General features: G+C 36.5%; 1 protein-coding gene and 1 non-coding gene across 2 annotated transcripts in view; both read right to left on the bottom strand.

Moving 5' to 3' along the window:
- slc2a9l2 (solute carrier family 2 member 9, like 2) overlaps positions 1-27185 on the bottom strand; it is a 357677-nt gene that overhangs the window by 52691 nt on the left and 277801 nt on the right. The window contains exon 12 of the mRNA XM_030134527.1: positions 7657-7784. Within this exon, the coding sequence (XP_029990387.1) occupies positions 7657-7784 (128 nt within the window). The remainder of the gene's footprint in view (positions 1-7656; positions 7785-27185) is intronic.
- trnas-gcu (transfer RNA serine (anticodon GCU)) lies at positions 20870-20951 on the bottom strand. The gene has a single exon. It is a non-coding gene; the product is annotated as a tRNA-Ser (tRNA).

Here is a 27185-nt window from a genome sequence, read left to right as displayed (position 1 = left end):
TGAGTGGACAGGAAGTGTGAATGCAAAGCACGTATCATGTGATGTGTTAATTGTGCAGGTCTATATCGCAATAGTGCTGAAAGTATAATGTAGTGGTGAGTACTAATGCTCACACACACTACATCAGACATCACCGGATTTGAAGACAGCTCTGGGACTGATGTTGGCCCTGACTAACAACCCTTCACACACTCTTAGTTTGTCTCAGAGCTGAACAAGGAGTGTTTCCTTTAGTGTCAGGAGTAATGAGCCTGTGGTGCTCTGCTAATCTGCATCGTATTCTTAAGAGAAATGTAAATCAAATTCAGTCTGTCCAAAGTGCTTTCTTAACTCAGAGGTCATGGTCTGACAATTGAAATAGCTCATTTCTTATCAGCACGTCTCCTGTTGGTTGTGTAGGTTTGTGTGTATAAGGACCATGGAGCCAATTCTACACAGGACACGACCACATTACAGGTCTTATTAACCCATAAACACCCAAACAGAAGTAACCAGATATGTGCAATAATGTCATAGTGTTATCTCTTATCTTTTACTTTATCTTATCTTGCTGTATTTTATTCTTTGTTATTCTTATTTATTGCTAGCATGTTTCTTTTTAACCATCTATGAGGGTCTTGTACGATATGGGTATGTGCAATATGTGTGGGTTATGTGATTGCATCTTTGTGCAGCTCTTGGAGTCCAAGACAAATTTCCCTTAGGGGACAATAAAGTGTATCGTATCGCATCGTATCGTATCGCATCACATCACATTGTATCGTATCAAAAACAGCCACTGGTGACCAAAAGCATCTACTGATCTAAAATGTTGAACATACAACGATTTTCAAGTAAATTATGTGGACAAAATTTACTAAGTTAGTCAGACAAAGATTTTCAAGTTAGTACTTTTAACTTGAATTTCTGTGTTATCACAACAAGTCAAGCAATCAATCTGTCCAAAGTGTTTTCTTCACTCAGAGGTCATGGATGACAACTGGAAAAGCTAATTTCTTATCAGCACGTCTCCTGCTGGTTTGTGTAGGCATTTGGCTGTTATGTCATTCTAATACAGAATAATACAGGGTGGGGAAGCAAAATTTACAATATTTTGAGGCAGGGATTGAAAGACAGTGTATGACCAGTTAGTTTATTGAAAGTCATGAGAATTTATTTGCCACAAGAAAATTGACATAATAGAAAATGTTTTTATTCTATGTGTCCTTCTTCTTTCTCAATAACTGCCTTCACACGCTTCCTGAAACTTGCGCAAGTGTTCCTCAAATATTCGGGTGACAACTTCTCCCATTCTTCTTTAATAGTATCTTCCAGACTTTCTGGTAATAGTTTTGCTCATAGTCATTCTCTTCTTTCCATTATAAACAGTCTTTATGGACACTCCAACTATTTTTGAAATCTCCTTTGGTGTGACGAGTGCATTCAGTAAATCACACACTCTTTGACGTTTGCTTTCCTGATTACTCATAAGGGCAAAAGTTTCTGAAAAGGTATGGATAATAGTGTTAGGTATGATTATGACATCAATATATGTTTGGTTTCAAAACAATTGACGTAGTGCCTGCTGAGAAAAAACAACGAAATGTTCATTGTAAATTTTGCTTCCCCACCCTGTATTCTATTTTACAGTGTGGTAAACCAAAAGCATCTACTGATCTAAACTGTTTAATACCTGTTGATCCACTAATTCTATCAATACATGCAAATAATTAGTGTAAAACATCATCAGATAGGTCATCAGATATGACCCATTTGGAAGTTCAGAGGCTCTGTAGTTACCATGGAAACACCGTCATCTTCTACAACATTGATTCACCAGTAAAGCCCCGTGGCTTTTAACAAATGACAGTAGATGGGTACATTTGTTTTATGTTCAGTTTTCCATATCTTTGCTGAAAAAGTCATTTTTTCTTCAATTTTCTCTGTCTGATTTAATAACCTTCAAATTTAATGTGAGCTTTTAAGAACTTTCATGATCAGTGAATTAAATACAGGCAAATAGGCAATTTTCAGTGGAAAAACTGCAAAAGACAGAGGATAATATTATAATAAATGGTGAGAAATTACTTAAGAAAAGTTAAATAGAGAGAAAATTATATCCCACAGAAGTGGCACTAGGTCTTTGTGGGTTAAAAGAGGCATCAGTTCAGAACATTTGACTCCTCAGATTCTTTTTTTTTTAAATCTCCTCTAGATACAGAATCAACGATATAACCAATTCCAACAAGGCGGCATTTAATTGCACTACTTTCCTACACTGTTTAAGACTACATAACTCTGTTACTGCTCCTGGTTGCTGTGAGATCTACTGATGAATGGCACAATAAAACCTACTGACAAACAGTCGATAAAGAAGACAATTATCTGTCTTTTCTCAGTATCTTCCTGAATGCTCACTGAGGTTATGGGACATCGACGAAAGTAACAAAAGCAGGAGAGGTTGGGAGAAAATTAACAGGATAACAATCTCACATGCTCCTACAAAGACAATGTGAGAAAAGTGTAAGTTTGATCGAATGATGTTTCGACTTCAGGGGTACGATCACTTCTACTGCATTGGGTCACAGTTACCAATGGATAAAAGTACATATTTACATCACAGATATCTACATTCAGTTTTAATAAGAAGCAGATTTATGACCTTATTAGTTTTTATACAGCAGCTACAGTGAAAATATGCTGCTATATCAATACATTGTCATTATTCTACTGTACAATAACTATCTCAGGGAAGCATTTTTCATTGCTTTGCAGTTAATAATATACTTGGCATATTGACATTGTGTCTACATCGGAGCCAATCTGTATTTTCTTTTTCTTTATTTTTTTCAATGCAGCTTATCAAAAGACCAGTCACAGCTTCTAAGTCTCTATAAACAGCTAATTCATCAAAAGACGTACCAGTTAACAAGCAATGTCTCAGTTAATAATTACTCAAATACAATGTACTCTTACGTAGAAAGACTGGGAATAGAGCTATAACAAAAGACTTTGAAAAGAGGAAAAACAACTCACTGTGAAGCCAGTGAAAGACAGGGGTTAAGGCACAATGGGAAAAAAAAACAGAGGTTAAGTTAAATGAGAGGAGACAATGAAGTGCAGATGCCTGAAGCAACAGTCAGGTTTTAGAAGTTGAAAGAGGCCCCTGCAGTTTTGTAGAGAGACATTTCATTCCAGACACTAATAGGCTATTCTGTCTAAAACTAGTGCATTAGCTTATTAGGCTGCTTTAAAACCAAAACATAGTGGTTTTTAAAGTCTCATATGAAGCACTTCAATCATTCTCATAACAAATAAGATCAAGTGATCAAGAAAGATGCACATCAGACCTGGATAAATGGGAGACTAAGATTACCTGTGTGCTGTTGTATGTCTCTGTTAACCAATCAAACTGTAGTTTATATCTATGTAAAGACGTTACAGATGCAGATGTTAAAGGATTTAAGAAAAAAAAAAGTATTATGTTTATTTGGGGGGGGGGGGGGGGGGGGCAGAAGTATGTATGAGCTCAGTGAGAAAATAAAATGCTGTCTTCACAGACCATTTTTTATGTGTAGTATATGGTGTTGAATAATGGACAGGAATATGTTTGTACAGAACATTATGATGCTAACTTTGACCTCATCGCGGCATCATTTTATCCAACACAGTCACGCTCGCAACTTGTCACATTCTCGATGCAAAGGATACTAATCATTATTCAGCTGACAATGACATAGTTACGGTTTAGTTAGGCTTGGGCAAAGAAAACCTCTAGGTTAAAATTAGGAAAATTTGAGAGAAATTTCAGATTTAACCCATAAAGTCCCATAAACAGCCACTGGCGACCAAAAGCATCTACTAATCTAAAATGTTGAACACTCGTTGATCCACCAATCCTATCAATGCATGTAAATAACTGGTGTGAAATACAGTTTTTCATCTTTCATGGTCATCAGATATGACCCATTTGGCTGTTCAGAGGCTCAGTCAATTAAATATAGGACAATACATGATTTTCAGTGAAAAAATGCAAAATACAGAGGATACTACCATAATCAGTGCTGTCAAATGATCAAAAATTTTAATCAGATTAATCACAGGGTTGCTGTGGATTAATTTTGATTAATCCTGATTAAATATCATTCATTTTTAATCTACATTAATTATGTTTCATTTTGCATGAGCAGACTCAAGAAAGAAGGGAATATATATGCACTTTGTACTTATATTTCCATCCAGAGGGCCGACAGGCTGTTTAGCGTCTTCCATCTTTCTGGGTTGGTTCTGCTGCCTGTCCACTGCCCATTTGCACATGCACGACACTAACTCTACTTGGAAACTGCCCCAAATGTATTGGCAGAGATGTTCAAAGTAATTCTACGCTGCAGATGGGTTAACTGTGTTAAAATTTTTAATCAGATTAATCATGATGATGGATTAATCTGTGTTAACGTGTTAATTTTGACAGCCTTAGTTATAATAAATGGTGAGAAATTGCTTAAGAAAAGTTAAATATAGAGAAAATAATATTTTAGAACCACCACAAAAGTAGCCCCGGGTCTTAATGGGTTAAACATTCTTGGCTCTTGTGAGGTTACAGCATATGTCGCTCTGCTCTCGCCCATACTTCCTGAAGGAATTAACATCTCCAGACAAATGAGGTCGGCAGATGGATATTATTTCCAAATTATTCATATATCTTCTGCCTCCTTTATGAACATGTGTCGATGGCTATGATTTCCTTAGGGTTGGTGTATAATCAACTGACATCAACACATTCAGTCCATCGTCTATCTTGGACCAGTGAATGGATCATGATGGTGGTCCTATAAAAGCTTTTCACATCCACAAGTACAGTCAGAGCCTGCTTCATTAATCTCTTGTATTGAGCAATCTGTTCTCACAAGCTCACAAGCGTTTCCTGTGTAATACATCCAGAGACTCTTCTGAGTGTCCTTCAGTTATCTCTGTGTTTCTGCACTTGCTCACAGAAAATTGCCTATCACAGGGGAGTAGTTCAACTAAGACAAAGGAAGAAAATAATCACTGCATTTAAACAGAACAGGGGCCCTGGTCTTCTGTGTTCTACTTAACAACATCACCTAACCCATACTGATGTTCATTGACATCTATGAGGTATCCTACCTGTTGAAAAATGACATTATAGGAGTTCTGGGCATTGAAACTGGTGATGAGTCATAATTAAGCAGCACTACGTGATGACTTCAGTGTGAAAATTGACTCTTTCATCCTATTATTTTGTCATATTACACTTTTTTTTTTGTTTTGACCATGTTTGACCTTTGCCTTTCACATTTGTTCACCAAAATCTGGTCTTGTCATTCTTTAGTCTTTAGTCCACATGATGTTTGCACCAAATTTAACCCATAAAGACCCAAACAGCCACCGGCATCCAAAAGCATCTACTGATGTAAAATGTTTAATAACTGCTGATCCACTAATCCTGTCAATACATGTAAATAATGGAGGTAAAATACAGCTTCTCAGCTTTAAATCATCATCAGATATGACCCATTTGGACATTCGGAGGCTCCGTAGTGAACATGGAAACACTGTCATCTTCTACAACATTGATTCAGCTTTAAAATCCATGGAGTTGGATCAATGACAGTGGATGGAGACATTTGTTTTATGTTTTGTTATTGGTATTTTTGTTGAATAAGTCTTTTTTTTTCTTCAGTTTTCTCTGTTTTTGATATAATAACCCTCAAATTTGATCTGAACTTTTATGAAGATCTACATGATCAGCAAATTAAATATAAAAACATACCTGAATTTCACTGAAAAAACACAAAATACAAAGTGTGATATTATTTAAAAAAACGAAGATAAATCCCTTAGAAAAAGTTAAATTAACTTGGGAACTGTGACCAAAGTAGCACTGGGTCTTTCTGGGTTAAAGAAATTCTGTCCATGCATTCTAGAAATACTCCATTCAAAGGAGTCAGACCCACTGATAAAAACATGATGCCTCTGGCTCTACAGCTATCACTAGTACTGAGGAATAAAAAAGGTCTGGCCCACAAGATTTTACTGCCCTTTTTCAATTTGTACTTACTGGCTGAGTAAAATATAAATAAGAGTATTATTTACTACAAGGATAGACATTCAGCATTCCTGTCATGTCTAACATTTCACCTATAACATCTTGTTTACAAAGCTAAGCATCGAAACACATCAGCAGCACAGCAGAAGTCAGTTTCTGCATTTCAGCCATTATTCTGTTCAGATTTTGGCAGCATTTACGGGCAGAAACAAATTAATGCCTCTAAGTGGCATCCAAAGGGGAAATGTAGGCCTGAAGCCAAAAAAGAACTGGCTTCATGTGGATGAAAATATTAAAAGTTAAATGGTTGTCACAGAAGCATCTAATTGCAATTACACTGATTAATGAGAGTCCAGGCATAACATGAAGGTGGTGGTACAGAGCAGACTGCAAAGATGCTTGACAATAATCATGTGGCCGCAAGTGGCTGCAGGGATTAATGAGGAGCTGACAACTTTGATAGACTGGAAAGGTTGATGTGACAAATATAATTGGTTTGGTGTAGCTAACAATCAGATGGTGACTTCCTGTGTTTATGTATGTATGTATGTATGTATGTATGTATGTATGTATGTGTGCGTGTGTGTGTGTGTGTGTGTGTGTGTACTATGTATGTATGTATGTGTTTAGGTATTTATGTATGTATGTATATATGTATGTATGTAAACATGTATGTATGTGTGTATGTATGTATGCATACATGTGTGTCTATTTATATATGTATATATGTGTATGCATAAATGTATGTATGTATGCATGCATGTATGCATGCATGTATAGGTGTGTGTATGTATGTATGTAAACATGTACGTATGTATGTATGTGTGTGTATGTATATTTATGTATGTGTATGTATTTATGCATATATGTATGTATGTATGTACTATGTATGCATGTATGTATGTGTGTATGTATGCATGCATATATCACAGTAGAGATTGAAATCCAGTAGGATTCATAATCCTACTAGGACAGATAGGAATTTTAGTTTGTCCTAGGACAAACTGAAATCCTATCTGTCCTAGGGTTAGGGTTAGGGGTTAGGGTTAGGGTTAGGGGGTCAGGGTTAGGGGGGGTTGGGGGGGGGGGGGGGGGGGGGGGGGGGTAGGGTTAATCTTCAGATCCTAATTTCTTGTAGGATTTCAGTGTCTCCTAGGACAAACTAAAATTCCTATCTGTCCTAGTAGGATTACGAATCCTACTGGATTTCAATCTCTACTGTGACACATATATGTATGTATGTCTGCATATATGTATGCATGTATGTATGTGTGTATGTACTATGTACGTATGCACGTATGTATGTATGTGTGTGTATGTATGTATGCATGTATGTACTATGTATGTATGTATGTATATATGTATGTACTATGTATGTATGTATGTGTGTGTATGTATATATATATATATATATGTATATATATATATATATATATATATATATATATATATATATATATATATATAAGTGTGTGTGTGTGTGTGTGTGTGTGTGTGTGTGTGTGTGTGTATGTGTGTGTAGGTATGTATGTATGGGTGCTGGTTTATTACACTACAGTGGTTAATGAACATTCTCCATCTTTGATGTACATTCAGAGGTAACTCACTTGGATGAATGGGAACAGGAGGCCCACTGCAAAGTTGGACAGCCAGTTTACAGTGCCAGCAATCATGAAGGCAGCAGGGCGGTAAGACTGTTCAAACAGTTCACCAGTCAAGATGAATGGGATCCCACCTGACAGAGCAGAGAAAAGACAGATCGCAGAATAAAACACTGAAGGCAAACGTCTGAAGTTATGGACTATTTCATACTCACAGAGCACATTATGACTTTTATTACAATATAATACCATGTTTTGTGAATGGAATTACAACACTGTCTATCAATAACACCGACAAAAAATCTAAATAAACCTTTTTCATACTCTCTAAAAGTAAAAAAAAACAAAAAACAAAGGAAATAAATAAACTCCTGTGGTCCAACTCCTATTTCTGTGTTTACAACAAGCTTGCAAGAGCAGAGGGCAAATTTTAACACTTAAGGGGAGTTAAAATGAAAAAAAATTAGCACAATATAAATAAAATAATTCAGTATAAGTGTTTTGACCATTGTGTAGTGACCAGAAGAACAAGATTGTGGATACAAACAGTGGAAATGACTATTAAATGATTGCATGTTTTATTAGTTCCCAGTCGACCCTTCATTAAGCCCCTCCCTAAATTGACTACTGTCCAATCCTGTGTTAGCAACTGTAATTAGGTAGAGGAGCACTGGATAAAAAAACTTGAGTAAATAAACCATAAAGTACAATGTAAACTGTAATGTTTAGTATGATGGAGGTGGAAAAATGACATTGTGACATTTAAGTGTGTATTGAAAATAGGTTTATGGTGAAAATATGGTGTTTTGGTATATTTTTCCAACCTCAGAGGACACAAAACCACTTTTCTTAAAGTTAACTTAAACAATTTTATCAAACTGTCTTTGTTTTCTAACAGCTATGTACTAACCAAGCTAACATTAGCATCTAACTGAAGGGTTTTTGTTGATCAAATTCGCACTAAACTGTGAAAATGGCTCCTCTAGTCTTTTCTGTGTTCCTTTTCCTAACTCTTATCACAGATGCAGACATAGCAACAGAAACTTAGAGGGTTAACTGGTTCAAGTTAAAACATTTTACTTTCCTGAGATTTTTTTCCCTTATTTTTACTTGTTTTTCTTCTCTTTATTTAAAAATCTTTTAGATCCAAACACTGATCACCTTTAATCTAGATGGATCTCTTGCTATGTGCATAAGACATGCAGTTTCAAATGTGGGATAAATTTGATCAGGGTTAAAACTGTAATACAAAATTGAAATGTGTTATTCTTAGTGCTGGGCAGCGATTACAAATTTTTAATCGTGATTAATCACATGGATTTCGATTAATCGCATAGTTATGGGGGGGTGGGGGGTTGCCGGCATCAACAGCGTGTATTACCTTTAAGTGATATTTCAGACTCGAAGTACTCTGGTGATAAAAAATAATTCCACATTGCAGTGCCATCAGTTTATTTCCGGTTGTGAGTGATTGACAGGAGTCTTAAGCCCACTAATCAGTACTAATTCTAATAAGCCCAATAATATGTGATGTTCAGATGTTAAAAGCAAGCAAAGGGGGCCCTCTAGTTGTTGGAATAAATTGCACTAATATATGTTTTGTCCTTGCGGTGTTCCCGTAGCCAGTTCGGACATAAGAAGGAACTAACAGACACGTTTCTTTCACTCTGTTTGTATGGCCCGAAAAAATGTTTGCCTGTGAGTATTTATGTTCAGTTGTTGTAAGAATGAATAATATAAAATATCTCTCATGTGAACCTTTGTTGTTGGATAAAACGACATAAATCTTAAATTAATCTGTAAATGCTAATCGTTAGCGTGTCTATGGATTTTCCCATTCAAGTTAGCATCGAGCTAGTGGTCTTTTTCCCATTCATTTAAATGTATAATGCCATGTAAATGTACAGTACTAAGGCAGTGAACATAACTCAGACATATTTTGTATGTATGTTGCAGTTTTACAGTGAGTCTCAAGTAAAAAATTTGGAGAGAAGTTTTCGGCGTCCGGCTTTTCTTGGGAAACCTGTTGACTATCTGCCGAGCTAATCACTACACGCACACAACCAGAGGCAGAATAATATGAGTTATAATAAAACGGCATTAACGTGAGATAAAAAAATCGTCGGCGTTATTTAATGAATGCGGTAATAATGCGTTAACTTGCCCAGCCCTAGTTATTCTTAAAACAAAAGGTCAGATACTGACACAACAAAACAGAGGTAGGAAACTATAAAACAGCATAAAGCTTTTCTACGTATGCGTGGGCTGAAGTTATGAAGTATATTTTATGTGCTAGATACACCAACATATTATGTATTCAGTGACTCATAAACTTTGGAATGTGCAAGACTTCTGGTCTGTAGATAACAAATTCCATATTGTTATGCAAATACAAAAGTCTTATTTTGGTGAGTGAATAAACACATTATCTATGTTTAATTCATGTATACTGAGAACAAATACAGCACCGTGCCTATGTTGTTGTGCAGGAGGTAATACACTTAAGCATATATGTTTTTCTAACAGCACAAGGCAAACATAGACAGGATTAGTGAATGTCTCTGCTCCCATGTTTAGGGATGCAGGAGGAATGCCTCTGCTGAAAAGGTAATGAACATTTTCAACCATCTTTCATCACATTGCCCCACAGGCAGGTTTGTATGAACAGCGCTCTCCTGCTGCACAGATTATGCAACAACAAGCTACTGAGGCGAGCATGACATCTTTACCAACTATGAGATATGGAGACAGACAAGAGGTCACACAAAGACATGCTACAAGTGACTGGTGGTGACCCTGATGTATATAGTACACTATGCAACAACGTCAGAGAACGGTTAATGTTGTGACTGACAAATATTTCACACATTTGAACCCATAAAGACCCAGAGCTACATTTGTGGCAGTTCAAAAATATTTTTTTAACTTTTCTTAAGTGATTGTATCCTCTTGTATTTTGTGTTTTTTCAGTGTAAATCAGATATTTTCCTATATTTAATTCACTGATCATGTAGATGTTCACTAAAGCTCAGATTAAAGCTAAGGGTTATTATATCAAAAACAGAGAAAAAAATGACTATTTAGGTAATATACATCATTAACTCAACATAAACCTACAGGGTGGGGAAGCAAAATTCACAATATTTTGAGGCAGAGATTGAAAGACAGTGTGTGACCAATTAGTTTATTGAAAGTCATGAGAATTTATTTGCCACAAGAAAATTTACATCATAGAAAATGTTTTTATTCTATGTGTCCTCCTTCTTTCTCAATAACTGCCTTCACACGCTTCCTGAAACTTGCGCAAGTGTTCCTCAAATATTCGGGTGACAACTTCTCCCATTCTTCTTTAATAGTATCTTCCAGACTTTCTCGTAATAGTTTTGCTCATAGTCATTCTCTTCTTTCCATTATAAACAGTCTTTATGGACACTCCAACTATTTTTGAAATCTCCTTTGGTGTGACGAGTGCATTCAGCAAATCACACACTCTTTGACGTTTGCTTTCCTGATTACTCATATGGGCAAAAGTTTCTGAAAAGGTATGGATAATAGTGTTAGGTATGATTATGACATCAATATATGTTTGGTTTCAAAACAATTGACGTAGTGCCTGCTGAGAAAAAACTAAATGTTCATTGTAAATTTTGCTTCCCCACCCTGTACTGTCATTGATCCAACTCCATGGGTTTTACTGGTGAATCAATGTTGTAGAAGATGACAGTGTTTCCACGGTAACTATGGAGCCTCTGAACGTCCAAATGGGTCATATCTGATGACCATGAAAAGATGACAAACTTCATTTTACACCAATTATTTACATGTATTGATTAGATTAACGGATCGATAGGTATTAATCCTGTAAAGCCTGAACCATTAAATCATTGACAGAAAATTCCAGTTCTTTGAAACTGGAGCCTTTACTGGTCCTTTTGAACAATCCCAAAAGTGTTTTTTCAAATATCAGTTTCCATATACGAGTTTCAATTTTGTATCATATTTGATATATTGGGTCTCAATGCTCAAATATTATTTTTTAACAAACACAAACATAATATAACACAAACGTGTGACAAATTGGTAATTCCTTTTCAAAATTGGCAAAATTCTGCCTCCTTCCTCATTAATGAAAATCTTGTAGTGCCACTGGAAAGGCCTCAGGTCAACGAATTCTTCCCTCTGGTGGATTATCAGCGTATTGCATGTATCTAATTGTATACATCAGGTTTTTCGAGAAAACAACATTTCACACTGATCATGTAGAGGGTTTCAAAACTCATGTATCAAATATGATACGTTATAGGGTAAAACAGTTTAGATCAGTGGATGGTTTTGGTCACCAGTGGATCTTTGGGTCTTTATGGGTTAAGGTACACTTGCAAAATAGAGTCATGAAAGACGGACACAAACAAATGCACACATCATTATTTCCAGTCTACACGCTCTGGAGAATAATATTATAAGTTAGGTCTTATCTGGACTATTTGTTATCTGCTCTTTTTTGAATAAACTGCAGCCTGACAGCAGATTGGCAGATAGTGATCAGTGTAGGTCAAGGCATGCTCCGAAACGGTGTAAAGAAGCAATTTCAGAAAGCTGGTCATCCATGTAGCTACATATTGGATCTCACTTTTCTTTTCTGCATTGTTTATTTCTAAACTGATGCTCAAGACATTTTGAACCTGAATTTAAAAAATGGTATGTACACGTAAATGCACTGGGTTTCTTATGAGGTTTTCCCAAACTATGTGGTAGCCACAGGTTGTTATGTGACATTTTTGCATTTTTGGATCATTTTATCCATTCACTCATCAGCCCTAACATTATGACCACTGAAAAGGTGAAGTAGGAATTATATTCATCATCTTGTTTTAATAGCACCTGTAAATGGGTGTAATATATTATGCAGTAAGTGAACATTTAGTCCATATCCACAAGAAACCGCATCTTTTCCCTTCCGATCTTTTCCTTTGTCGTTTTTGAAAAAGTGCTCCGTAAACACAGACTCCTTCCAGGAAATATCTGCGACCACACAAAACCACTAAAAATGACTGAAAACAGTGTAGTACAAATACCAGGCCTGTATGTGGCGCTTTAATGCTTTTGCAAAAAAAAAAAAAAAAACGGAGAAGATGTGGAGCATGAGCATAAAGCTTGCTTGGTTCTATCGGGTCTGATCTAATATTTCCATCTGGTTGCCCCTCTCTATGGTAGATCCAAGAGCATGTAGTGAATATTGTTAGCTGTGGTTGTTTGTTGCTGATTGTAATGAAAGAGTAGCTGAAGATTTGGATTCAATGTTTCCAATAAGCTCAATCGCTGTTGTAGCATGAGCACTACTCTATAGTCCACCATTGTTGTTGTTGTTGTTGTTGTTGTTAGGTGGCGTCTTGCTTCCAGGATGAAAGGTTTGAGAGATGGGGCTATAAAGTTATCGTTTTAGAAAAGTTGAGACAAAGATTTAAAACCATCCACTGTGGGAAAAGTTTCAGTGACTGAAGATGTTGGTTTTGTGCAGATGAAAGGCCTATCCGATCCAAAAAATTTGCGGATACGATCAAAACCATCTTTGTATGGACAGGGCCTTAGTCCTGGACTGGACTGAGATCTAGTTGCCTTTCTTTAGATTATTTTAGGTACTGACCGCTACAGAGAACACACAAAAAGGCCTGCAGAGTTGGAGAGACTCTGACCATCACAGCTTGGCCCTTTGTCAAAGTCACTCAGATCTTTACACTTGTCCATTTGGCTGCTTCCACCAGTACAGCAACTTCAAGGATTAAACGTTCCCTTGCTGTCCAACACATATGTCCCACCCACAGGCAGGTGCCACTGTGATGAGATATTTAAAATTATCATCACTTCAGTTATGACTTATCTGTGTATCTTTCTGTAATATCTAAAAAACAAGCATAAAATAAATCTCCTCCATGATTTCAACATATAATTTCACAAGTAATAACCTACATTAGTATAGAATTCCCTGGCTTAAAAACTGATTTCTATACGATAATTACGTGTAGTAAATGTGTCTTCTACCATCTCAAATATCACCAACAATAGTTATGATTACAGGCATGCATATTGTATGTATGTAAACCTCTGGATGCAGCATTTTATGTTCGCAGCAGGTTATTTGTTGCCATATAATTGCCCTTCAGAAGATAGTTAATGAGCAACAAACCACAGGAGCATTTTCATTTAGAGCAGAATAAAGGGTGAAGCAGCTCACATTAGAATCCTCTAAGATGTAATTACTTGTGATAATAAACCACCCAAGAAGCCTTATAGTTTAACAAATGTGTGGATGAAAAAAATGACCGAATGTGTTCATGCATGCACAGAGCTGGCCAGACTGCACACAGCAATCAATGAAGATTAAAGTCCAATCACCTTCCAAAAATGCTAATATTTAATTAATGACTGCTCACACCAAGTGTACAGCTCCCCTGAGGCGTCAAGTGTTTTCCTCAGGTCATTTACAACACTTTAGGTGGTATAATACTAGGGGTGTGTGTGTGTATTGGCAAGAATCTGGTGATATGATACAAATCACAACACTAGGATCATGATATGATATATCAAAATATATCATGATACTGTTAACAAGGCGATATTTTTTTGTTCGTTTTGCTTCTTTTTTTTAAACACATTATTTACTGGAAAATTAACATCTGCCTCTTTCCAACAGCCAAAAGTGCTTTTAGGATGCTTGAAATAATCATTGTTTTACAAAATGGTAACAAAACAGTGTTATCAATTATGTATGACCCGCAATATCACAATACTACTTTTGTCGTATAACAGAGCAAAATACCCATGTGAACATATAAATGTGTAAAATATCCATGCGATCATATAAATAAAACAGCAAAACACCCATATGAATATCTAAATAAAAGAGTAATATACCCATGTGAATATATAAATAAGAGTAAAATACCAATGTAAATATATAAATAAATAAAAAAGTAAAATACCAAAGTGAATATAAATAAAAGAGCAAAATACCCATGTGAACATATAAATAAAAGAGTAAAATACCCATGTGAATATATAAACAAGAGTAAAATACCAGTGTGAATATATAAATAAGACTAAAATACAAATGTGAATATATAAGAGTAAAATACAAATATGAATATATAAATAAAAAGTGCAAAATACCCATGTGAACTTATAAATAAAAGAGTAAAATACCCATGTGAATATATAAATAAGAGTAAAATACAAATGTGAATATATAAAATAAAAGAGTAAAATACAACTATGAATATATAAATAAAAAGTGCAAAATATCCATGTGAACATATAAATAAGAGTAAAGTACCCATGTGAATATATAAATAAGAGTAAAATACAAATGTGAATATATAAAAATAAAAGAGTAAAATACAAATATGAATATATAAATAAAAAGTGCAAAATACCCATGCGAATATATAAATATCATGTGAATATATCAATCAAAGAGCAAAATACCCATATGAATATCTAAATAAAAGAGTAATATACCCATGTGAATATATAAATAAGAGTAAAATACCAAAGTGAATATAAATAAAACAGCAAAATACCCATGTGAATATATAAATAAAAGAGAAAAACACCCATGTGAATATATAAATAAAAGAGTAAAATACCCATGTGAATATATAAATAAGAGTAAAATACAAATGTGAATATATAAAATAAAAGAGTAAAATACAAACATGAATATGTAAATAAAAAGTGCAAAATACCCATGTGAATGTATAAATATCATGTGAATATATAAATAAAAGAGCAAAATACCCCTGTGAATATATAAATAAAAGAGTAAAATACCCATGTGAATACATAAATAAGAGTAAAATACCAATGTGAATATATAAATAAAAGAGTAAAATACCCATGTGAATACATAAATAAGAGTAAAATACCAATGTGAATATATAAATAAAAGAGTAAAATACCCATGTGAATACATAAATAAGAGTAAAATACCAATGTGAATATATAAATAAATAAAAAAGTAAAATACCAAAGTGAATATTAATAAAAGAGCAAAATTCCCATGTGAACATATAAATAAAAGAGTAAAATACCCATGTGAATATATAAATAAAAGAGTAAAATACCAATGTGAATATATAAATAAGACTAAAATACAAATGTGAATATATAAAATAAAAGAGTAAAATACAAATATGAATATATAAATAAAAAGTGCAAAATACCCCTGTGAATATATAAATATCATGTGAATATATAGATAAAAGAGCAAAATACCCCTGTGAATATATAAATAAAACAGTAAAATACCCATGTGAATATATAAATAAAAGTAAAATACAAATGTGAATATATAAAATAAAAGAGTAAAATACAAATGTGAAAATATATATAAAAAGTGCAAAATACCCCTGTGAATATATAAATAAAAGAGCTTGCAGGATTCCTAAAAAACATACATATAAACAAAAAAGAAAAACAAAAATTAACCTCTGCCAAGCCTGCCTTTGAATAAATACCTAAAAATATCAATACAGAACTTTTGAATATCGATACAGTCTTGTGAAATAAAATATCGTGGAATCAATATTTGCTTACACCCCAATATAATGCCAACATGAGATGACATTTTATCCTGCAGAGTTTCAGTGTAAACGGTGTAAACATCAATCGTACATAAAGTAACAGAACACATTGGTGATGATACAAGCTAGCATCCAACAGGACACATCAGGAGGGGATTTTTTTCTGGGTGTAGCCACAACAGCACTGATCTCAGTACTCCCAGGAAAGGACAAATCTCCTTCACACATGATGCAGGGAGAGTGACGAAGCCAAAACTGGCATTCTGTGTGTGTGTGTGTGTGTGTGTGTGTGTGTGTGTGTTCAATTCATATTTAGCCAAAGATAATCCTCTCAGCATAAAATAGCGTTTTTCTGGGAGTTGTGCACCTAATAATATGAGATTTCTGTATGCCCACGAGAGGGAGGAAACATAGAATTTATTTATTTCCCTCTAGTTAAACATTTATAAATCAATCTCCAGAGAACTGTTGTAGCTGCACATGTACATGTATACGTCAGATTCACAACAACAAGAGCACGGTTGTTGCCACAGCATGTCCTATGTCATGAGAAATTTATTTTTGGAGCTTTTAACCGCACTTAACCTCAGAAGGCAACGGTGTGCCCTGGGACTGTACACTAATTAGGTTATGTATATTATTTATCTAACATATGTTTATGGAGGGCCTTGAGTGGGGACAGTGTGTGCTAAATTATGTGTTGATGAAAGTATGCAGGTTTCCCTCCCAGCCAAACACCACAGCTCACTGATTAGGGCCGTTTCACACAGAGAGCAGCCAATTAAACAAAAAGTATGCTTTGTTTCACCTTTACACATAAAAACCTTTATCTCCTCCACAGCACACAATAACCCTCAGAAGTGTGTGTTTTCCTGATGACATATTTGTGTAAAATGTGTGTATTTTTCATGCTGGGGGGATTTTCATGATGTGTATTTAAGTATAATTGAATAGTCTATTCCATTGTTAACACTTTTTTTTTTCATTAACACATTAACAAATGGGGATTTTGTATGAGTGTTTTAAAGGGGTTCTATGTACAGTCTACTCTCGTTAAACCGCCCGCCGTTATACCGCCATTTTCGCTCACCGCCGACCAAACCCATTGCACAAAAATCCCCAATGCATTATTCCATTAGCTACCGCCATTTCCACCTATCGCCATCCGCCAGCCCAGTTCCATGCACAAACAACACTTATACCATTGATTTCCCGACCGTTATACCGCCAGCGTGATTGCCATCGAGTACACATAAATTTTAACAATGCACTGAAACAAACGCGCCAGACGCTGATCGTGACAAGCTACGAGTAGGTCTACGGAACGGCCACCGTTCATTTATCGCAGAACACCCAGTAGGTCAGGATGTCGGGAAGAGGACGTGGGATTAAGCCAAAGCCTCAAGATGATGGGGTGTCATTTCCCGACACGGTATAATAATGCTTAAAATGTTTCCCCACTTTAAATGATCCCTTACAACATAACAGAATCAAGATTTATTTAGAAACGCAATTAGAACGGGTTAACGGAGGCAGCATAGACATCATATAGTAAAGACATGCACGTTATGGACGCAACCCGTTGTAACGCCATTTTCGCGATACCGCCAATTTGGCCGTGAACGGAAGTTGGCGGTATAACGAGAGTAGACTGTAGTATTGATTAGAGCCCAACCGATATGGGATTTTTGGGGCCGATACCAATACTGGGGGCTAAAAAAAGCCGATATCCAATATATCGGCTGATATCTGATATTGGCCGATAACCGATATATTGGCCGATATATGAAATAAGAACACTGATCTACACAGGATATTCATTCATTCATTCATTTTCTGAACCCGCTTTATCCTCACTAGGGTCACGGGGGTCGCTTAGAGCCTATTCCAGCTACATAAGGGCGAAGGCGGGGTACACCCTGGACAAGTCGCCAGTTCATCGCAGGACTGACATATAGAGACAAACAATCACTCTCACATTCACACCTATGGGCAATTTAGATGAACCAATTAACCTATTAGTGCATATGGGAGGAAGCTGGAGTACCCGGAGAGAACCCACGCAGACATGGGGAGAACATGCAAACTCCACACAGAAAGGTCCCACCCCCCGTCGATTGGTGTTGGAATCGAACCCAGGACCTTCTTGCTGTGAGGCACGAGTGCTAACCACTGCACCACCGTGTCGCCCTACACAGGATATAATAATCTTATATTAGATAACTGTGGACAGGTGGATTAACAGTTGCATAAATCTTTGTTTACACACAGATAATTTTCACAACTTTCAAATGCAAACTATGCAATCACAAAAATAATTAGAGCAAAAAACATTACTGACCACAAAATTATGTTTTCACTCACAAATTTTGATGTGTCCACCTCATGGCACTACAAGTTCCCATGTGGATTAAGTACTAAACTGAGCATGTGCAGAGTGAATTAGGTGAGTCCGTGTTCTTCTGAGGGGGGTGGGTGGGTGGGTGGGTGGGGGGTTAAGCGATCCATCCTTGTCAGAGAGCGCTGTAGCGGTCTGTGATTTTTGCTGAAAGGGGGGGCGGGCTGGTGTCAGAGCAGGGGAGGGATTAGCAGTCCATCCTTGTCAGAGTGTGTGTGTGTGTGGGGGGGGGGGGGTAGCTCCGTGAATATGTGATTGTGTGTGTGGGGGGGTGATAGGGTCATTGCCTGAGCAGGAGTGAAAGTGAAACTAACTCGCTTTACTGTTCCTCTAACTCTCCGGGCAGCACACAACACACACACACACACACACACACACACACACACACACACACACACAGGAGCAGTGAGCGACAGAATCTCCGCGCAGCAAAAAAGTTAATACATCGGCTACATACTGGCCGATGTTGATTAATCGGTGATACGCCATAATTGGCCCGATTAATCGGTCGGGCTCTAGTATTGATCAGCAGCAGGGTAAACTTGCACACCTGCACACCTATAACCACCAAAAGTGATGAACTAGTGCCACATTTCCACAGACTTTCTCACTCAGTCATTAAAGTGTGAAGCTCATCGTTTATGCTACATACTTCTGCACTATAGTATTGTCAGTTTTTTCCCTTAAAGGGGTCATATTTTGCTAAACCCACTTTTATTAGTCTTTGGTACATTTATTTGTGTTTTAGACCCTAATAGTTCAAAACGTTTGCATTTGAAAGCTATCTTTATATTCATTTTGGCAAAAATCTAGTGGATTTCTGCAATCTGTTTTAATTCCTGCTTAATTTGTTACATTTTATAACTAGTTATGTCATGACATTTGCACATATAAGGTCAAGACTTCCGACGATCATTTCTCAGAGTACGACACAACTGTTTGTCAGCAGCAGCGGTTGTAGTCCATACTGAAAATATGTCCAAACTTCAAGTCAATAACCTAAAATGTTCAGTTGTTGGTTGTATTAACCCTTTATCAGGCAAGTGGCTATTTTCAGTCATTTCCACAAACATTAAATATGTGGCCAATCCTGTGCCTCAGTGAGGTCAAAAAGCATGTTGGTTTTTATAACACTATACAGTGATTCAGAGAGATTCTATAGATATTTTGAAACCGTAAATAGTGAACATGAGTATTTTTTGTCCGTTTATGACCTTATAACAGTTGTTTTATTGCATGTCTTTACTTTTTAACAAGTGCTGCTCAGATGTTTTATGGCAAGAGGAAGGAGATGGCGATGTCCAATAATGTACAAAGGTTGAAATTTGGAATTTCAGCATATTTCAAAAAGTGCCCTGTAAAGGGTTAAGGTACGGAAGTGGCTGAATGGGACACAGCAGCACAGTCAACAACCTGGAGGGGGCGGGGTGTGAAGTGGCTCATTTGCATTTAAAGGGCCAGCGCTCAAAATGACCTTTCTGGTGTCATTACTCAGAAATAGTGTTGAAGATGGACCTGTGGAGTTGAATTAATGAAGAATTCAGACCCAAGCATAGCACTTATAGTTTATGTAGACCACAGGGAAATGTTTTAAAATGCATAATTCTATTTAAAATAACAGAATATCCTTTAAAATTAAAAAAAAAAAAAAAAAAAAAACCCTGACAGCTGTATATTGTGAGAGTCAGACAGAATAAAACTGTCTTTTTTATCTTCATGTGCCCATATTTTACATTGTTAGTTTAGCTCAGTTTTCAAACAGAAAAAGCTGCAGTAAAACCACAAATCTTCAAAGTCAGAAGTGTCAGTTTAGTCTGATCCACAGACCAACAAACCCTTCTTGAACTTATTGAACATAATAACAACTCAGCGGTTTTCATCCCCCTCTGACCAAATCATGCGGGTTTTCCTCACCATGGCAGACTCATTACTCCCTCTAGTGGTCACAGAAATCCACTGGAAGGTTGGGGTGAATACAAACAGAGGAATCCTTATTTGCATTTTAGCCAACACTGGCTGAACATGCAGGAACACACCACTCACTGGAGAATTGGGCTACTATGTCAGGTGCCTGGAGAGCAAATATGGGGGGGGGGGGTGTTAACTGCATTGCTCAACGGCACATCAGCCAATAATTTGACTGCCGGTCTGGGGAATAGAACTGGCAAATAAGAATATTGCTTCATTTCCATCATAATATTCTTATTATACTAATCCTGCATCAGGGAATTAGCTTTGCTCATGATGAGGATGGGATTTGAACCTATGCCTGCAGAGCACAATGGATTAGCAGTCCATCGCCTTAACCACTCAGCCAACTCCTCCCATGGGATAAAGGAAATGGAAATTGAACCTAGCACCTCATACATGCTCTCCACCACTGAGATATATCCACTGTACATATACTATCTCTATAATCCAATATATTAGCAATAGATTTGCATCTTTGGCCTAACTTTAGGATTAGGTATGCTAATGATATTTTTAGGTCATATTTCGAAATTTTACTGTAGAAATACTACAAATAGCTTTTAAATGCAGCAGTGAGGAGGTGGACAATGCAGTCAAGCTCATTGCAGCTCAAATATAAGGAGGAAGAAGGAAAAAGAGCAGTGTGCACCTGACACAAATGGTATTTTTCCATATTCCAAAACAAAATGGATCACAAAGAACAGCTGGGAGCAACGGCAGCAAGAGTTTCGGCATTTTTTACATTTTAACCATGACTTAAATGTTGACTGACGTAAGATTTACATATGCTTGTGGGCTACGTGAAGTTTATGTTGGAGCCTTTTAGTGCTTTGAGCTGGTCATTTGTTGATAGTATTCCCAAGTTAGTGACAGTTTCAGTTGCCTTGATCCATTATACATGTGTTTCCTGTGTATAACTACAGAGGTACCTTGACTTACAAGTGCACCAACTTACAAGTTTTCAGAGTTATGAGTCATCGCTTGGCCGATTTTTTGCTTTGAGTTGCGAGTCAAAATCTGAGTTATGAGCGAGCTTCAGGTATGATACCCCTAGTTGTTGAAGCCAATAAAAAGAACAATCCGTGCATTTACATGACAGCTTTTATTCCTGGTTTAAACTGATTAAAGGTTAGATCCTATTTCAGATGCCCATGTAAACATCTTATTCCAGTTGAAAAAGAAAAGTTCGGATTAAATTTATACCCGATTAAAGTCACCGGTTTAATCCACTTTTGAATCCGGTCTAAATTATTCCTCGGACATGTAAACCCTTTATTCCATTTGGACTTTATTCCTGCCATTCTGTGCATGCTCGCTGTCTTGTCCTGTCGCGATGACGCACACATTCTGCGTTGGCGGAAGAATATGCAATGCAGTCTAGTCAACCCAAACCATCTCAGTGGGCTATTCTGATGGGATCTACCAGCCTCTAAAACCCTGAAGCAATAGTTCACCACTTGTTTTTATTAATTCATTTGTCATGCACTAATGAGTTTGATAAGTGGGCCAATCAGTTTGCACTGCAGTGCACCGATTGCCTTGTTCTCGCAGCCCTTCCGTTAGCTTAGCTTAGCCTAGTTTAGCATAATCGCTTCATTCCTATGGTCAGACGTAGCCAGGCTTTTATAGGTGATTTGTAGTATTTTATGAGTGATTTAGTGAAATTCAATTCTCCCTAATCATTACTTTAGTCCGGTGGGGTCAATATGATCACAAATTGAGGCTCAAATCATGGTCATGTGACTTACTGCAGTAATAAAATCTTGGGAAATAAAAACTAATGCAAAGCTGAAACGGTAAAGCAAAGCTAATTTAGTGCATGCATCCCTTCTAACAAAAAGACTGTCCAACTTTCGTCAACACTAAAGTCCCAAGATTGTATGAGAGATCTAAAGAAAATCGCTTACAAAAGACAACAAATCACCTTTAAAAAACTGGCTACGTGTGACCATGGAAATGCAGTGACTATGCTAAGCTAAGCTAACAGAAGGGCTGCGAGAACCAAATAAACATTTCTCATGTAAACCTTTATTCGGGTTTAACATTTCCATGTAAACAGAAGAGAAAGTACTTTAGTTCCAGATTAATTTCTTCTGGAAAAATAAATCGGATTTAAAAAACATCATGTAACCGTACCCAATGTTGGAGAACAGCTAGTAGGTATTCTCCATGTCTCTGCTCACCATGGCATCTTGAGAAGTACTGACCGGTTCCTCCTGTCAACCCCATTTTTACCCACAGCCCTAGCTGCAGGCAGGGTATTGTCAGTTCATCGTCCGTCCATCCGTCCGCCTGTATGTGCAAAAACTTTGGCGTGGACTGAAGGCCGAGGGTTTTCAAGTGCGGGCACGTTATGTTTCTATATCGTACCGATGGCTCCAGAGCTGCATGTGGCTCTTTTATCCCCCTGCAGCAGGTCTCTGTGGCTTTGGAAAATTAATGAGTATTTAATTTGAACGTATTTTATTTCAATTCGTTAGTTTTTTAAATGAAATTCTAATTTTGAAGATTATGATGACAGTAAGTATTACAGGTATTATCTCCTGCTGTCGCTGTCCAGAGGGGAGGTGCTGAAACACTTTGCCGTGTGTCTGGAAGAGGCGAAAAGAGGTCGTCCAGAACACGTCAAATACGCCTACATACGTCAAATATTTTTTGGAGATAAGTTACACATCAGTTCAAAGGACGTTACTTAGGTTAGAAATAAGTTTTGGATACGCTCGATGTAATTCAACTTAAGGGGAAAGAATTAATGGCATTTCAATTCATTTCAATGGGGAAAATTAATTTGATATACAAGCAAATTGAGTTATGAGTGTGGTCACAGAACAAATTAAACTCATAAGGTACCACTGTATTTCCTTATTCCTTATTCAGTGCCTTTGTCCTGGTCTCATACAGAGAGGACGATGTACATTAGCTAATATTAATTTAAAAATATGTTAGTTAACGTCAACAAACAACACTACCAGTACAACACAGATTCCAGCACAGATTTCTTGTAACTACACAGGCACAAATCTCACAGATTTAATTATTAAGTAATAATTTTAAAGTACAACATTGTTTTTGTCTTAATTCATTCTGTCTACCAATCACTTTCACGTTTGATACATCTATGTAATGCCTAATATTTTAAAGTAGGCACATGTATCTACAAGCTATGTCTACTTTTTTTTTGTTATTTATTTATTTTTTATTTATTTATTTAATTATTTTTTATTCTCTCTTTTCTATTTTCCGTTGGCTCAGTTATTATTCTTGTATATCACAGATTTGTTACTGTTTGTACTGCATTGATTTTCTACTGCACAGAGACTTTGTTATAATGTTCTTTTTCTTGCTGTTGCCCCCTCTCAGAGGGCCTTGGAGTTAGTTGGAGCAAGGGGGGAAAATGGTATAAAAGGCAATGTATAATGCATGCACTGTAATACCACTTAGTTAGTTTAGTTTTATTTCGAGCACATAGAATCATCAGATAACAAAAAACCATACAACATGGTCAAACGAATTTTTTCTGCACTCAAAAAGGAGTGGGAAGAAGTATAACTTATAAACTCCCACCCTCTTTTTACAAACTAATAATTAAATCAATTCTGCTTCCTTTGCTTTGTTAACACACTTTTTTTTCCTATATATTTTGACAATAACACAAAGCATCCATACAAACCATTCACATACACTTTTTTAAGTCACCTCACACAATCAGATTTGCATAATCAACCATTTTTAATATCTATATGCAGGGTGTGATTTGTCAAAAAACCAGAGGTGGGGATTTTTTTTTGGTTTTTTTTTGGCAGACGGGGTGGGGTGGTGGTGGCAGTAATATATGTGAGGGTGTGGTGAAACATAATAATCGTAATAAAAACGTATTAATCCCACAAATGTAAAAACTTTCCCACAAATGTAATAACAGTCGCCTACCACAAACTCATTTCCCACAAACATAATGATTATTACTTTTGTGCGGATTTATAACCAGGGTGTGATTTGTCAAAAAAACAGAGGGGGGGATGCTTTTTGTTTTTGTTGGAGTGGGTGCGGTCCATAACTAACGAAAGTAATGCTGGCATATAACAAAGGTGAAACTTCACATACTTTCAACTTCCAATTCCCGGGTTCTATTCCTCTATCATACTGTGGATCTTACATGAAATTTTCATAACTTCTAAGCTGTATCCACTGGACACACAAATGCTGAGCCCATGAATTTATCACATTTACCCTGGCCCCCCTTTACAGCACCCCAGTGCATGGGGATGTTTGCGAATTCTGAGACTGCCGACAGTTCGATTCAGGTCAAGTAAGTCCAGTAAAGTAGGACATAGGTGTAAGAAAACTGTCACAACCTGCGGTTATTTCAATTGATTGGTTGTCCCCCCTGAGGATGAAATTGATTGAGTAGAAGTAGGGATGTACAACAACATCATCAACAACATATACAACAAATCGCACCCTGTTTATATGCACGTCAAATATTTACTGCAAATACAATTAATAAATGTGATAATATCTCCTAATCATGGTCACTTCTTCGTATGTACTGTTACATTGCTCAAAAAAAGATGAATTTAAAAAAGAAAAGTACAAAAAAAAATTACTTTGACTGCAATCTAGTCTGAAAGAGCTTTACAGCAGTTCTCTGGGTTGTGAGAGTGAGAACTAGAACTGACTGGGCTAAAAGACAATTATAATAATGATTATGCAGCTATTCCTGGAGACAGACCAAAAAAAAGCTGAGCTAGAAAAGAGATAAGTCACATTAGCAACTCGGAATAAGAACATTTAAGTGCAAATTTAATCAGACAGCAGACTCTTGTTTTTTTTGGTTTGGAGTTTGTAATAAAAGCTGCTGCACTGCATTCTGTTTAGGCTTGACCCAGTGAAGCGTCACATTTTCATGGGGTCGGCCACACTCCACCAGTTCCAAAGCCCTGATCCTGTTGTGCCCCAGGCATTGAGCCACAGATGAGCGGACAGCAGTGAGAAGGCAGCACCAGAGGCCACCGTTTTTTTTCACTCACAATTGGTTCTGACAGCAGTAGTGCACTAGTAACGCTACATGATTGATGAGCGAGAAAGAGGTTAATGAGCCATCTTTTTAATCACCGAAAACAGACCACATAAAGTAATTAAGAAAATTATCAATCGGGCCACTTTTTACTATGGTAGAGTTAGAGACAAAAGTAGTAAGCAGGTTTACAGATTTTCTAGGAGCGCTACCTTTGCCCTTGAAGTGACTCATACGGTTTGCTCCACTGATCACACAGACACACATTTGTGATATTATCTAATAACAACACACACACACACCATAAATAAAGAATAATTATATAACAGGATAATCTCGTTACACTACCAGAAAACTGCCCTCCCACACATAAACACATGACGGCACTCACACATAGGAAAATGTCCAAACACTTGTACACTGATGCAGAAATGTGTCCTAAAAGCACACAGCATGCAGGTACACATTTCATTTTAGGTGTACTTTAAATCTTAGCCATTAAAAAGGAAGAATATTTAAGACCGATGCCTTTCAAAGAATATGGAAATCATTCCTTGACTATATTAATGTGAATAAGTCTGAGCATTTGTATAAAAATGATTTTCTTTCTTTGTACCCAGCTTCCATTGTATTATATACTGTACTGTACCTTTCATATGTATAGCCTAGAAGGTATGTGTATATGCATATCGGCTAAAATTTGCTTAGAGGTCTTATTTCTGTCTTTGTGCATAAGAAATCAATATAAGTGAATCCCCAAAGGAACTTTGTGTTGGTAAATGCAAGTTCTGCAAATTTACAGGATTTCAGTTCTGTTCAACATGTTGATGGTCATATGAACTATGTTTTCAGGTCAAAAATGTCCAATTTCATCACAATTAATGCTATATTTTCATGTCACAAATGGCCAAGTTATATTTTAACTGAATTTACCTGAAAAACCAATATTCTATTCTTTTAGATTCCCCAGTTTTTCTTACAAGATTATATACTACATATCACGTTTTATTTTTACAGGTTGCAATATGGAGTATGGCGCTGATCCATCCTGCTTATGTTACACCAATGAAACCAAACATGAAGAATGTCACACTTTTTAAATCAACAGTTTTCTAATAATAAGCATTTTTATAAAGAAATAACAATTCTATATTGTTATTTACTCTTTAGTATGATGAAAAACTATACAATAAATAATTATGATACTACAAGGTGTCCCATAAGTCTCCATACATAGGAAAAATAAACGTTTCTTGACATAAACCATTTTTATTTATATAATATGCTCTATATGACTGCCATTTTGTCGGGAACACATTTCAATGCGTGTCCTCCACTGCTGAAGAACTATAAAGAAGAAATATAAAGAAATACATGTTAGAACCATATGTATTATGTCTCCTATGTATGGAGACTTATGGGACACCCTGTAGTTTTTGCACAGGGATCATTTGTGGAAACGGTGACATGGCTGCCGAGCATCAGTATGATGGGATCCGTAACAACCATGTCACATCCGTCCACTGCCACATTTTGTGTTTTTGTGTCAGCTGTTATTGTTTTAGATCCACAA

The sequence above is a fragment of the Sphaeramia orbicularis genome, chromosome 5 (genome assembly GCF_902148855.1).
Source record: "Sphaeramia orbicularis chromosome 5, fSphaOr1.1, whole genome shotgun sequence".
NCBI lineage: Eukaryota > Metazoa > Chordata > Actinopteri > Kurtiformes > Apogonidae > Sphaeramia > Sphaeramia orbicularis.
The sequence above is the reverse complement of the archived record's forward strand: the minus strand, read 5'-3'. Positions and strand labels throughout refer to the sequence as shown.